The following is a 14772-nucleotide window of genomic DNA, read 5'->3' on the forward strand; positions in this document are numbered from 1 at the left end:
ATTGGACTGAAGACACGTTTCGGTGCAATCTGTTGGTTTCCTTAGCTAGGATATTAATTTTTTGAATTGGCTCTATATGAATTAACTGGATTATGATTACAATGAATTGAATTCCAATTGGCTTGAATTGGACTATATTACTTAAGTGCCTTGAGATGACAATTGTTGTAATCTGGCGCTATATAAATAAAATTGAATTGAATTGAATTGAATTGAAGAATCTTTGGGACATGCTAACAATAATAGGTTTTATTCTAGTAACTCATAGCAGAGAGGTTTTTTTTAATCAAAAACACATGTTTTTTTATTCCCGGTTAGTACCTGGAACAGTAGGCAGAATCCAGAGCTCTCTTGGATCGGTGGTTCTTATGGTGCAACTGGGACTCTAGTCTGTATGAAGGTAGCAGCATGAGGAGAAGATGTGGAGCTTGAGCACCGTTATGATGCTTCTTAAACACCTTCAGATCACCACCATTGACTAAGCTGTCATCAATACCTGGAAACACAGGAGAATACAGTGTTAACAAGTTGCAACTTACAGCATTTAAGTGCTCTTCATAGAAAATAAATAACAGACCTATGCTGGGCAGTGGCAGTGCTCTGTCCCTGTTAATAATTGTCATTCTTAACATAAGTGTTCTTTTGATCCTAACTATAACTCTTTTTTACACATGAAAACTGAAGATCTTTTAAAGAATACATGGGAAATTCGGTATTTCCCTGCAGTAGTATTTTTCAACATCATAGTGGCAAAAATTAAGCAAATGTGGACGTTTATTTTCTCATATGGACCTCTTCCAGAACCTCATTAAAAAATTTTAGGGATGCAGTCCATGTGAATATACGGTGTAAGTCGTCCTGAGGGCCATATTTGTGTTATGGCAGAGCTTCACATAAATTGCACAAACATTTACCTATGTCATAGTCAGTGTTTTTGTCATGATTTTTTTTTTTGGTACCGTTTTATTGTTTCTACTTTGTAATAAGTTTTATGATCTCTGTATGGAGATTTGTCAAGTTGATGATTGGGTTTTCTGTTTTGCATCATGACTTGTATTGCGTCAGCCTGATCCTTGGATTGTCTCTGTCTTTCCTTTCTGCTCTCCATGCCCACCTGGACTCAGTAAACCCTTACTGGCCCGGTCTAACCTGGTTAGATTCCACAGATAGTTTTACAGTGCATGTCTCATTCACATGCACATGCACAGAAAAATTTCCTGAAATTACTTTTCTCATAAATTAACCTTGTTAATTATTATGGGATGCATTCATCCTCTCTATCTTTAAGATCAAGCTTAAACTTCTTCGTAACAGAGATCATATGTTAGATTTGATTAACTGATTTTATTGTGCAATAATTAATAAATTGACTAATCTTCTATGGAAAGGGGATGTTTATTTTTCAGAAGTATCAGATGCTAAATGTGGGAAATCCTCAGCAAGCCAGAAGGTTATAACACTCAAAACACAGAAGCACTGGAAATTGACTTGGTAGAAAGTTATACTTAGTTATACTATATTGTCACATTTGTCATCTTCATTTTTCCAAAACAAGCAGCACTAACTACGTGGCTGTGTAGAGTGAAGAAACTGAAGACCACCTGATCATGACTTCTGAGACTTGCTATGTTTGACATGATCAAAAAACACAATTTATAAGCTGCTATGTTCATGTAGTCTTGTGATTTCCCCTATTGCATAATGTACATAACTTTGACTCTTTCTGTAATTGCGAGCTATGTCTTCCTGTGCAGGTACAGACTGCACCTCCTAACCAGCACTTGGAAGTTATCCTTAAAATGTTTCCATATGTTATTTTTGCTTTAGGGTTAGTACACCGACGCCTCCTTAAGAAATGCTGTCTGTTCTGTCCCTTCATGTGGACAGCCTCAGTGTTGCATTTTAAGTTCAGTCTGCTGTCCGGGTAAGCTCCCAGGCATCTATTCCTCAGCCACCTCCACCTCTTCACGTAGGATGAAGACAGTGGTTGGCTTATTCCTGGTCCTTCAAAAATCCACAATCATCTCTTTTGTTTTGTTCTTGTTCAAGATGAGATTATTGTTCCAACACCATGCCACAGAATGACTAACCAGTTCCCTGTACTCAACCTCTTGTCCATCACTGATACATCCAACAACTGCAGAGTAATCAGAGTATTTCTGGAGATGATGAGGACTGAGTTGTACTGGAAGTCTGAGGTGTACAGAGGGAAGAGAAATATTGAGAGTACAGTTCCCTGTGGTGCTCCTGTGCTGCTGAACACTTTCTTGGATAAACAACTCTTTAGTGTCTCAAACTTTGTTCTATTTGTCAGGTAGTCATCCAGGTGGTTGTGGAGGCATCCACCTGTATTTTATGCAGCTTCTTACATAACAGTACAGGCTGAATTGTATCAAAAGTACTAGAGAAATCAAAGAACATGATCCTCAATGTGCTGCCTGCTTTGTTCAAATGAGAGTAGGCTGAAACAGGTATAAACAGGTATAGACGATATCTATGACGATATATTATGGAGGTGTGACAGGGAGGATGTGGCTACAGGTAGGGTGTGTGGTCTGTGTTCCTGGAGGCAGGTGAAGACCATGCTGAGTGTTGATCTTAGCTGAACCTATTTATTTATTTATTATTGTGGATTTTTTTACCCTGTCATCTAAGTGTTGTGCCAAACACATTTGCTTTGCCAAGGGGTACTTTATGGAAATAAATGTACTATTTTTATTTATTCACTTATTTCTAATTAGTTTATTATTAAAGTTACATATTAATGCCAAACCTGACAGGTAGACTAAAAGAAGGGGGAGACTGAAGAGAAGGGAAAGGAGATAACGATACAAAAGAAAGAAAACAACAACAAAGGTATGTGTAAAACCAAAGCAAAACCAGTCAACCAGCTGTTACATCTGTCAAGAAATTTAACAGAGAACACGTTACATCTTTTGTTGTAAAACAAGGTGAAGAACCATGAGAAGCATCTACAAGAAGATCAACACCAGCAGCATGTACATAAAAACATAATTGTGGATACTGATGATTAAAACCATAAAGCACAGCACAGCAACTGTTTAATAAGCATGTGAATGAGCAAGTGGTAAATTAACTGTACTTGTATAGTGATTTTGTAGTCTAGCCAACCACTCAAAGGGCTTTCACACAATGCCACATTCACCCATCCATTCACACATTCATACAGCATATCTTAGTCTATATGGGCTACACAGTGCTTTCTTCTACTTCTGCTTTCTAAAATCATGTCATGTCAAATTAAATTAAAGTTCAAAAACAAAAAAATTGCTAATTCAAATTTCCAGTTAACTCAATCAAATGCTTTTTCTGCATCTAGAGAGACGTGAAATGATAGAATATTTCGATTTTCAAAAATAGATTTAATAGCCTGCATTTGTTATTGGAGGAATGTCTACCCTTTATAAAACCTGTTTGGTCAGGATGTATTATTACACTGGATCTGTCTTAGAAGTGTGTGCTGTACATTTGCATGTATTATTTTTCTATTCTTCTGGAAAAGGACTTTACAAATTATTTTGAGGTCTACATTTATTAGTGATATTGGGTGGTAGCGGGATTGAACTTTATCCAGTTTGAGTAGTAGGGTAATGTTAGCAGAGTTCATGTTTGGGGGTAATCTGCCATTCTCCTTGATCTGTGATATAATTTTGTGAAATATAGGTGCCAGTCGACCAAACTTTTTGTAAAATTCAGCAGGAAAACCATCTGGTCCTGGAGCTTTGTATTTTATCGCTTTTTAGTTCACCTATTGAGAGAGGTGAATCCAAAGCTATGACCTGATTATGTTGTCATTTTGAAAGGTTGGTGTTACTAAGAAACTGATCAATGTAATTGTCCAGTGAATCAATTTGTGATGAATATAAGGTTTTGTAGAAGTCCCTAAAAGTGCTACTTATTGCGTCAAGGTCATGGTTGATATTCCCTGCTGATTCCTTAACAGCAGTGATAGTTGTTTTGTCCTTGTATATTGTATATGTATATGTATATTTTTAATTGAAAAGCTAGGAATCTCAGATTTGGTGCAATGTACAAAGTTCTCCAAGTGAAGTCGTTGACCCAGGAACTGTGTTTTGTAAGAGAAAAATGTTAGAGAAGCAGAATATTACTTCTTTTGTTTCTTCTTCCCTCCAGTTAGATCGCAGCATCTCAGAAATATAACCAAACAACAAGAGCATGGAAGAAGTTTCTACTGTTTATGAGAAGTCCATAAGAAGGATGAAAGTCGCAGAATACTGGATGAAAACACATCTTAAGTCAGTATTTTATTGTAAATATTGTTTTCTTATTGTTTGGTCATATTTCTGGCATGCTGCAATAAAACTGGAGGCCAAAGAAGCCAATCAGAATTTATTGCCGTCCGAATTTTCTGATTGATTGACTTTGTGGCACAATTATAACGATGTGCACAGTTTGAGTGAGCACACAGGTCTTCACCTTAAGTGAATGAGAGAGAGACTCGTTAGTCAAGCATGTGGCACGTTGCCAGTGTGCGGTGGAAGAGTTTGTGAGAGGGCACAAACAAATAAGGGGTTTGGATTACACGTTCATTATGATGATAAAAAACATACAATAAAATTTGTGCAGAATGTATTCTTGTTCGCTCAACTATACATTCTGTTAATGTAATTTTTCCTTAAATTATGTTTATGCATTTAGCTGACACTTTTATCCAAAGCAACTTACACTGGTAGGCAGTTAGGGTAAGGGGGTGAGGACTCCTACAGGAGATAGAACCTTTCATTCAGGGGATTTGAACCCAGGTCACCACATTGGCAATCTTACCACTACACTAAATCATGATTTGTGTGCTAAATTCTCCCAGAAATTAGACACAAATATAAGACCATAGATGTGCGTCATCTACCTGTGTGTTCAATGTTTCTATATGTGTGCTTGTATTTGTGAGTGTGCGTGCTTTGAGTGGGTGTTTCCTGGTGTGTGTGTTATAGACGAGCTGTATAGTTCTATATGTGTTGTGCATGTCAACATGAATATAGTGTACTAAAGCGAAAATGCATAAAACAATATCACGATCGTTAACCTTTTGTGCTGTCAAGACTGGCAGTGAATTTTCTGTTGTGACTTAACATTTGTCTCTGTAGATTATGGCAATTTTATATACTGTGCCTTGCAAAATTATTCACCCCTTTGACTAATTACCTATTTGTTACATTCAAACCTGTAATTTAAATGTTTTTAACTCTTATTTTATGTGATGGATCTGCACAAAATAGTCTAAGTTGGTGCAAGTGAAATGAGAAAAATATAAAAAGAAAAATTATCTAAAAAAAAAAAGAAAATTGGCATGTGCATATGTATCCACCCCCTTTGCTATGAAGCCCCTAAAAAGTTGTTGTGCAACCAATTGTTTTTCAGCAATAGGGACTGGGAAACTGGTCCAAGTCGAGGGAAAGTTGGATGATGCTAAATACAGGGATATTCTTGAGGAAAACGTGTGTCAGTCTGCATGTGATTTGAGACTAGGACAGAGGTTCACCTTTCAGCAGGATAATGACCCGAAGCATACTGCAAAAGCAACATTCAAATGGTTTAAGGGGAAACATTTAAATGTGTTGGAATGGCCTAGTCTAAGTCCAGACCTCAATCAAATTTAGAATCTGTGGTAAGACTTGAAGATTGCTGTTCACAAGTGACAACCATCTAACATGAAGGAGCTGGAGCAGTTTTGCCTTGAGGAATGGGCAAAAATCCCAATGGTAAGATATGGCAAGCTCATAGAGACTTATCCGAAGTAACTTGCAGCTGTAATTGCCGCAAAAACTGTCTCTACAAAGAACTCACTTTGGGGGGGGACAGTTGTGCATGCTGAAGTTTTCTGTTATTTTGTCCTACTTGTTGTTTGCTTCATAATAAAAAAAACAATACATCTTCAAAGTACAGCTCTCACCTCCCTGCTGCTGTACTTCCTGCTTGAAGTGTTCAATTTTGGCCACAATTAGTCTCAGTCTTTTGCCATTGGGTCTCTTTCCTGAAGGTAGTGAACTCATTAAAAGGAAAGCATCTTCACCATGTCCTCCGGGAGTTTCAGGTCAGTTTGAACAAAGTTTTTCACTGTTATTTCTGGATCCTCTTGAGCCTGCTCCGGTATTACTGAAAACACAAAGTTGTCCTCATACTGTGAGTCTGGAGATCAACAACATCTTCTTAGATTTTTTTTGTTTCCTTCTGAGAGTCAGGTCATTCCTTCTGTGAGGGATTTCATCGATTTTTTTGATGGTTGCATTCTCCACTGCCAGTGTCTGCATCTGTTGCTGGCTGAACTCCAGCAACTCCCAGAATGCTTCAACTTCTCTATGTGAAATTTCTAACAGGGACAAATGGGTGTGAAAACTGAAAAATCTCTAAAATATAAAGAATATCTGTACTCTGACAACGACTGAGCCTATGACATCACAGATGGTGGCAGCAGCGGTGCCAGTTAATATATACACTGCCCCCAGAATAGCATAGTTAAACTCTCAGTAGCTAATACGAATGTAAACTCACACCTAGGAGTTCAATGTCCTGGGTACACCAGAATTTCACCATCTGTTGTTAACAGGCAATGCGATATCTCCAAATTTACTTTTGAAGCTACTGCGATGTGTTGCCACAATAGTGCGGCAAATTCTAGAATTTAAGATTTTAGAATTGGAGTGCTGAAATAACCATATCATTGGAAGGATTTGTCGAACAAAAACTATACTTCCCCCAGTGTGATTATTGACAGTGCACCTGACCAGTCTGGGTAAACCTAAAGATTCTGTACCCCAAAATCATATATTCTTTGGCAGAGTACTTTCTCCAGCGTGCCACATTGTGGTTTATAGTCAGGATGGGTAGGTTTTAGAAGTCATGTTTTATTTTCTTTTAAGGATTTTTTCCACACATAATTTCATGGCGACTGCTGGGATAGGCTCCAGCCCACCCGCTACCCGACTGACGGATTGACGGTATAGGAAATGGATGGATGGATAACTTCATGGCCCTTTGATTGAAAATGAATCTGGTTTTCTCCAGGGAATCTTGAACGTCATGAATCGGGCCCTCCATACCTCCATCTCAGAAAGGTTTCTGATGACATCAGTCAAAAAAACTAACATCTCTGATTACTTCTAGATTAAGTTAAATGTTTCTCTCAAAGTAGTTAGAGTAATTTTGCCGTGTATAAGTAATAATGCACAATGAAGGAAAGCAAGTTGAACCTTAAGGCTAAGACTACAAATAAAGCACTTAATCAGAATGGATGACTGTGTCAGGATCTATCAGAAGATGCATAATTCCTCGCTCCCAGAATAAGCAGATGAAGAGAGATCCAGAAATAAGGTATAAATTAAATGTAAATGGACTGTACCTGTATAGTGCTTTTTCTGGTCTCGCTGACCACTCAAAGCGCTTTTATACTACATGCCACATTTACCCATTCACTTAAACAAACATACAGCACATCTTCTACACATTCATACACCGATGGACACATCGGTAGACAAAGTGTGTAAAGTGTCTTGCCCAAGGACGCTTGATGACCCTTGTCAGAAAAGTGAGGAAGTAAATATAAGACCTATCATTTTCATAGGCTGATAACTTTTATCAGGAAAGGGAAAATTAAATAACAACAACTTCAAACCACCAAAAATGGGTAATTGTTAATCTAGTCCTCGGTCTAATGACCTACCAGATAATGAAGATTTTGAATTTATGATTCAAAACAAAAAAAAAATCAAATTTTTGACAGAAAGGCTCAACCTTTATGTTATTATTAAAGGAACTTTAAATGTTGGTGCATGAAATCTGTTGGCTGGGCAAATATGTAAGAAGAGGAAAAAAAAGACGTTAGAGCCTGGTTAGTGGATGTAAGAAGGCACTAAAAGGCGCTTTTCTCCAAAAAAGAGATAATTAAATGTTTTACAGACAACTTGACAACCCAGAACACTTTGGAACGCCTCCTGACCCTCCATCGTATCCAGGTCCTTTCCCTCCAATACCTCTTTGACTGGCCACTTCGGCACCGCCTGCCTCTCCACCACCTCAAGCTCCATATGACGAAGTATCCAGGCTTCTTAAAGAAATTAATGGCTCACCAAAAAGGAATCACCAAGTCAGAGCAGAGATATAATCCCATCTTTTCTCCTGGTCTTGGTAAATTTTAACCAAAAGAATGCAGTTAAAGACAGCATTTCGGAATAATTACAAACCAAAAATCAGTGGGTTAAATTAATTAATAAATAAATTAAACACATCTGATTAGATAGTAGACAGCAAACTTGCAACTGATCAAAGATTACATGCAGAGAAAATGCAGCAAGATAAACATCAGAAGCTTGGTAAGAAATCCAGCCTATATGCTGTGGAGGTGTTGCTAAATGAAGACTGTGATGAAACATGTTTGTGTTCCTCATCTTCTGTCTTTTTCTGAGGGGATCACTTTGGAAACCATGGCCAGAGGGCTGGACCTGGCGGTGGGTGTGGGGCTGGCGACATGAAGAAGGCTCCAGTTGTTACATCTGTGGAAAAAAAAAAAAACAGTCACATGGCCCGTGACTGTCCACAGAGAGGAGGGAGGAGGGGGATGATAAGGGGAAAGGCCGTGGACATCCGGGGAGGACTGGGCACCCACAACAGACTCGACCGAGAAGCGGATAACGACTGACGGTCATGCACAAAACCACAAATGAAGTTGTTTGTGAACAAAAAGAAAAAACAGAAGAATTGCTCGAACTAATTGGAGTGGAATCTATTTCAGTCCTAGTTGAAATTTTATACATATATCATCCTTGCAGTTGAAGGGAAAGAACTAGATTTTCTGTGTGATAGTGGGGCATGTAGATCATAGTTTGAAAAGACTGTCCAAAAGAAGTAATATTATTCACGAAGACAATCCTTGTGAAAACAGCATCAGTACACCTGACTCCAGAACCACTATCTAATCATGTAACCAGCCAGACAAGCATGAAAACTAAAGCTAAAATCTTAGTTTAAAAAATGCATTATTTAGATCTTAGAATACAGCGCAAACTGATTTGTTTTAGTAGAAACTATTCAAATCAAAGAATACTACCTTAGTATTGATTACATTGTATTGGACACCGAATGTGTTCACGAGAGCAACATTAAACCATACAAACAAGATAAGTGGTACAGACACCATCCAACGTGTCTTGAAAATTGAGTGTCACTGTGAAACCTCATGTGCATTTGGAGGCATAGAAAGAAGAACTTGACCATCTTCATAGCCATGACAGATCATGGAGGTAGAATGCATTTAGTAACATTTAACCCGATCCTGTGGCTGCTGCCATTACGTGTGTGTCCGCAAGCCATTGCAGCTGCATCTATTGCAGTGCAGGCATCTGCTTCGCTTATCCTGTATAGACCTCTAGCCTTTAAAGTTCCACATGCAGTGTCTGTACGATTACTTAAACACAAGGACATGATCCTTCATCTCTTAGATACAATAATGCTGCCTGAACAAATAACCAACTGCAAATGTACAGCACACACTTCTAAGACAGATCCAGTGTAATTAGAAAATAAGAATGTAAATGAAAAAGAAAACTGCAGATGGCATGCTGAAGGCTTGAAACAGCAACAAAATGGACGGATGACAAAGGGACACCTGTCCTACCAAAAACTTTGTTTAAATTTTCTGGGTGAACAGGGGGAATGACTGAAATGGTAAACAAAGTATTTATGACATTTGGTTTTGTTGCATATAAAAAAAGTACTGTGCCAGTTGTAATATATGTTTTTCTTTTTCAATTTTTCCATTTCAAACTTTGCATATGGATTTTGTTGAATTAAACGGATCCTGGTGATAATTGATGCTAATACCAGATGGGTTAAGGTCTTTCCCACCAAAACTCCAGATGCAAAGTAACTGTAACTAAAGCCCAAGTGAGAGATATTATTTCAAGATTTGGCATTTCAGATAAACGGAAGAATAATTGTGCTTATTATCCACAGTCAGCAGGCCTTATGGAAAGAACATGACCATGAAGTGATTAAAGCCAAACTTAGAAAGACAATGTCAAAGGAAAAAAATGGATGTACTGTTTACCATTAGTAATGTTAAACATGCACATTATGCCTGATGTCAGAGGATTATCACACTTTAAGATATTCTTTGAAAAATCATATGAATTGAAAATGTTTAGGCTTTTAATAAGATGATTGTATGAGAAAAATGTTACAGAAGCAGAATATTACTTCTCTTGTTTCTCCTTCCTCCCAGAACACCACTTGTGAAAGAAACAACATACAGCCTGAGGAGTGGGTATTTATAAAAATCATCAAAAGACAAAATTGAAGCTCACCTTTCTGGGATGGGCCATATCAAGTGCTGATGACTACCCTCACAGCTGTGAAGATTTTAGAGCAGTTTTCCGGGCTCAATCAGTCTCAATGTAAATTAGTAAGAAATCCCCTACTGGTGCACAAGACGCAGTGGAGCTCGATCTTCGCTAAATGCACCCACTTTGTGAAAGTCTGACTACAAAGGAGAACAAAACCAGTGTAGAAATCAACAGATCCTCTGTGCTTAGGCAGTCAGCCGGGGAAAAGAAAGGTGAGTGGGCAAGTGACCAGGACAAAAGGTCTGTCATTTCTGAACAATGTGTATAAAGTTTTGCATACCTCAATGTTAATGACTACATTGAACATTCTATCAATCTCCTGGCTCCTAAGTTGAAACATAGAACAAAACAGGTTTTTACATTCTCACTCTAAACGTGTTACTGTTGAATTCTAAGGTTTTTACAGGTCAGACCTAGAGAGGAGTAGAGGCAAGCAGGTAAAAGGTAAAGGTTTTATTAAAATGGACAACAAAAAGCACTGAAGTCCAAAAGGAGAGTCAGGATGTAAACTCAGGATCTGCAGGGAGACACATGGGTAAGTCCAGGTATAAGTTCCAGAACATAAAGTCCCTTGAAGACAAACTAAGCACTGACCAGTCCAGGCTTGTGATTAAGCAAAGGCTGACTTTCCTGGGACAAAGCTTAAGCTGTGACAGTGACGGCTGTGCAGAAAAATACCCTGCTCCAGTAGTGGCTGTGACGCCAATACAATAGTGAACATGTATGACAGGACTTCTGTATGGATAACCAACAAGCAGGAGACTGGAACTTAAATACTCAGTGAGTCACAAGTCACCACTGGTGAGTTGAATGAGCAATCAGCCAGCAGTCACAGCACCTGCCAAGACGTCCAGGAGACAGCACCGGAAAAACTGGGAACACTCAAAAGTGGATGGGCTCAAAACAGATGTTTAGACAGGCTTAATCTGAGAGATGAGGAAAGTAAGGTTAATTCTTATGGTTCGTGAGAGTTTTAACCAGACTGTAGTGGGATTGATGATTCCTTTTACTTCAAGAAGCCCAATGAAATGAGGTGCCAGCTTCTTAGGCTGAGGGGGATGTTAGTGGAAAATAGCCATATCTTTTGTCCAATAGCGTAAGTGGGTTCCTGGGATCTGTGCCGATTGGCATACTGCTTCTTGCGCTCCAATGTTCCAAGAAGGGCAGCACGAGTCTCCATCCAAATTCTCAGACAGTGAGCCAGATGGGATTGGACTAAAGGGACAGGTAGATTGTGCTCCTGAGAGGGGAACAGTGGAGGCTGGTAGCCCAGGATGCACTCAAATGGAGACTTTGCTGTTGCAAAGCAAACTAGAGAATTATGTACATATTGTGCATGGTATGAAATCACTCCAAGAGGTCTGACTAGACCCTGTAACACAACATAACACTGATTCTAACTTCTGATTCAGATGTTCCGCTTGTCCATTAGTATGCGGATGAAACCCAAATGAGAGGCTCACTGTAGCTCGAAAAGCATCACAAAAGGCTTGTCAAACCTGTGATGTGAGCTGGGGTCAACAGTCAATCACAATGTCCATAGGGATTCTATGCAGGTGAAAAAAATTATTCACCATAAGTGGTGTGTCTCCTGAGCAGAAGCTTGGGCATGGCAATAAAGCGAGCAGCTTTAGAAAAACGGTCTACTACAGTGAGTATAACTGTCCAGTAAAAAAAATCGAGTGCAGTGTGTGACCATGGAGGGTGTGGGAATGGGCAGTGTCTGGAGCTTTCCAGCAGGAGGCTGATGAGAGGCCTTGGCCTGACTATTCTCCGGAAATGCTTGGACAAAGTCACGAACATCTGAAGCCATGTTGAAGCCACCAAAAGGTTCTCTGTAAAAAAGCAGATGGCAGATTAAATGGGACGAGTGTCCCCACTTAAGCACCTGGGACAAAACTGTTGTAGGAACAAACACAAGGTCCAGTTCCTGGATCAGGCTCATTCTGCTGGGCCTGTCTGACCCTCTATGCAATGTCACAGATAAGGGTGGCCACTGCACAGGAGGGAGGAAGACGTTTCTGTGGGTCTGAAGAATTTGTAGGAAAGGGCATTAGGCTTAATATTGCAAGAATCAGGAAGGTATGAAATGGTGAAATCAAACCTTCCAAAAAATAAATACCAGCGGGCTTATTGGGAATTTAGCCATTTTGTACTTTGGAGTTATGAAAGGTTTTTATGATTAGTCCATACAATGGCAATGACACCATTCTTCCAAGGCTAACTTAATAGCCAACAGTTCTTGGTTACCAACATCATAATTTCTCTCAGCCTTGGAGAGTTGGCAAGAGAAATATGCACATGGGTGAAACTTCTGGTTGTCCTCGGACCACTGTGAAAGAAGTGCCCCCACACCAATATCTGAAACATCTACCGCCACAATGAATTGCCTGGAGGCTTCTGGCTGTGTGAGAATGGGACAGAAACAAAACGTGACTTAAGCACCTCAAAAGCCTGATCAGCCTCCTGGGTCCAAGAAAACTGGGTCCAGATTTTGTTGAAGGGTGATGTAGTTTTTAATAAATCTTCAGTAAAAATTCGCAATTTTCTTAATTGCTTTCTGTTAGAAGGGACCAGCCCCTCTGCCATTGCCTGCACCATGCTGGGATCTGCCTTCAGGCTGTCTTTCTGAATGATAACTCCCAAAAAGTTTACTGTAGCAACATGAAACTGCATCTCTCTGCTTTCACAAAAAATCAGTTCTTCAACTTTCTTTGTAGTACTTTGACGAAAATGCCCTCCAAGTATACAAACCAAAATGTCACGGTTTATTTTCTGTTCCATGTCTTGTCTCGTCATTTCCTGTTTTATTTTGAAAAATCACTGACCTTCTCCTCTCGTTTCAGGTATCTGGCCCTTCCTCCCGTGTCAAGCGTCTCATTGTCTTCCCTGATTCCCAAGTGTTTTCACCTGTTCCCCTTGGTCCCTCATGTGTTCAAATAGTGTTTCCCTTGTCTTGTGCCAGTATGTTGTCTCCTTTTGAGCTTCATTGCCAGCCATATGTCTTGTCCCATGTCACCACGAGCCTGCAGTGAGCGTTCCTCCTGTAGTGCATCTTGCTTTGTAATTTATTGTTGTCCATAGCCTTAGTTTATTTAGTGTAACGGTAAGTTTCATAGCTTTGTTTTTCCTCCATTTTCAAGGAGTGATTTTTCGTTGTTACTATTCATAGTCGCCTCTGTTAAAGGAGAGCTTTTATTATCTCTAAAGTTTCATAGAGCCTGTTTTGTGAAGAGTGCGCCATTTGTTTTATTCCGCCTCATTTTGAGAGCGACTTAGTTTTGTTAAAGTGTTCATAGCTTTTCGGTTTTCCTCCCAGTTTGGAGAGATTTTATGTTTTGTAAATTTCATAGCTGCGATCCTTCTCCACGATAGATACGGAGGAGAGCGCTTAGGATTTTTATAGGCCGTTTCTTTTGCGCTGCCGGGAGATCGCCCTGCAGTGCTGTGATCTATCTTGTTTGTTTTTATTAAAATAAAACCATCTTGTAACCACACGACCCTGCATCTGAGTCCCCTGGTAACTTCACACAAAACGGTTTAGGAAGACATTTTCCTTCCTTCATCCTGCTTGATCACTGCTCGTGTAGTCGACTGGTCGGTGCACACAGTAGCTTTGTGTGTTGTCTCTGTTGTTTTGAGTTTTCGAGAGTTGTGAGAGCGTTTGATTCGATTATATCGTGTGTTGACTGATTGCAACTGCTGCTGTGTAGTCCAATACTTTCGTGGTGTGTTGGTGTGGGCACGGTTACCTCTTCACATACACCGGACAAACGAGCTAACTCTAATTAGCCAGTGAGTTTTAGCGTTCACTGTTCCAAAGCACTTTACAAGGACCTTTTTGTGCCTCTACTTTTCATCAAGATTTATTAAAAACTACATCACCCCTAAACAAAAAATAGAAAATTGCCTCCAGGCAATTTATTGTGGTGCTAGATGTTTCAGATATTGGTATGGAGGCACTTCTTTCACAGTGGTCCGAGGACAACCAGAAGTTTCCCATGTGCATTTGTAACAAATTGATACAGACAGCCTGGGACTTTTTGCTAGCGCTACAGCTGTAATATGACTCACCAACCTACTGTCTCAGACAAGCTGCTAGAGAACTTACAATGCAAACACCCACCCGACGGGACAGACACTCTGCACAAGAATAAAAAGAAGGTAATGAGACGGGGGAGGAATAAGGGTGGAATCAAAGCAAGACTTAAATGAGGAGAAAGTAAACACCATACATGTATGTATGAATATAGGACTGCTTCCAGTCTTGCTTCTACTGAAATGTGGTTGACTGGGAATGACAACAGTGACAGCCTGTAATTAGATGGCTTTGAGTCTCCTGCAAGGTTAGACCGAAACATTGAAGTGACTGGTAGACAACATGTGTAGAGGTGTC

At 39.5% G+C, this 14772-nt stretch overlaps 1 protein-coding gene across 1 annotated transcript in view; it reads right to left on the reverse strand.

Moving 5' to 3' along the window:
• The window catches only part of tgfb2 (transforming growth factor, beta 2), an 89206-nt gene that overhangs the window by 11995 nt on the left and 62439 nt on the right, over positions 1-14772 (reverse strand). Inside the window, exon 5 of the mRNA XM_072394994.1 lies at positions 322-496. Coding sequence (XP_072251095.1) covers positions 322-496 — 175 coding nt within the window. The remainder of the gene's footprint in view (positions 1-321; positions 497-14772) is intronic.

Source organism: Leuresthes tenuis, unplaced genomic scaffold (genome assembly GCF_036924035.1).
Source record: "Leuresthes tenuis unplaced genomic scaffold, fLeuTen1.0.hap1 SCAF_10, whole genome shotgun sequence".
NCBI classification, from domain to species: Eukaryota; Metazoa; Chordata; class Actinopteri; order Atheriniformes; family Atherinopsidae; genus Leuresthes; species Leuresthes tenuis.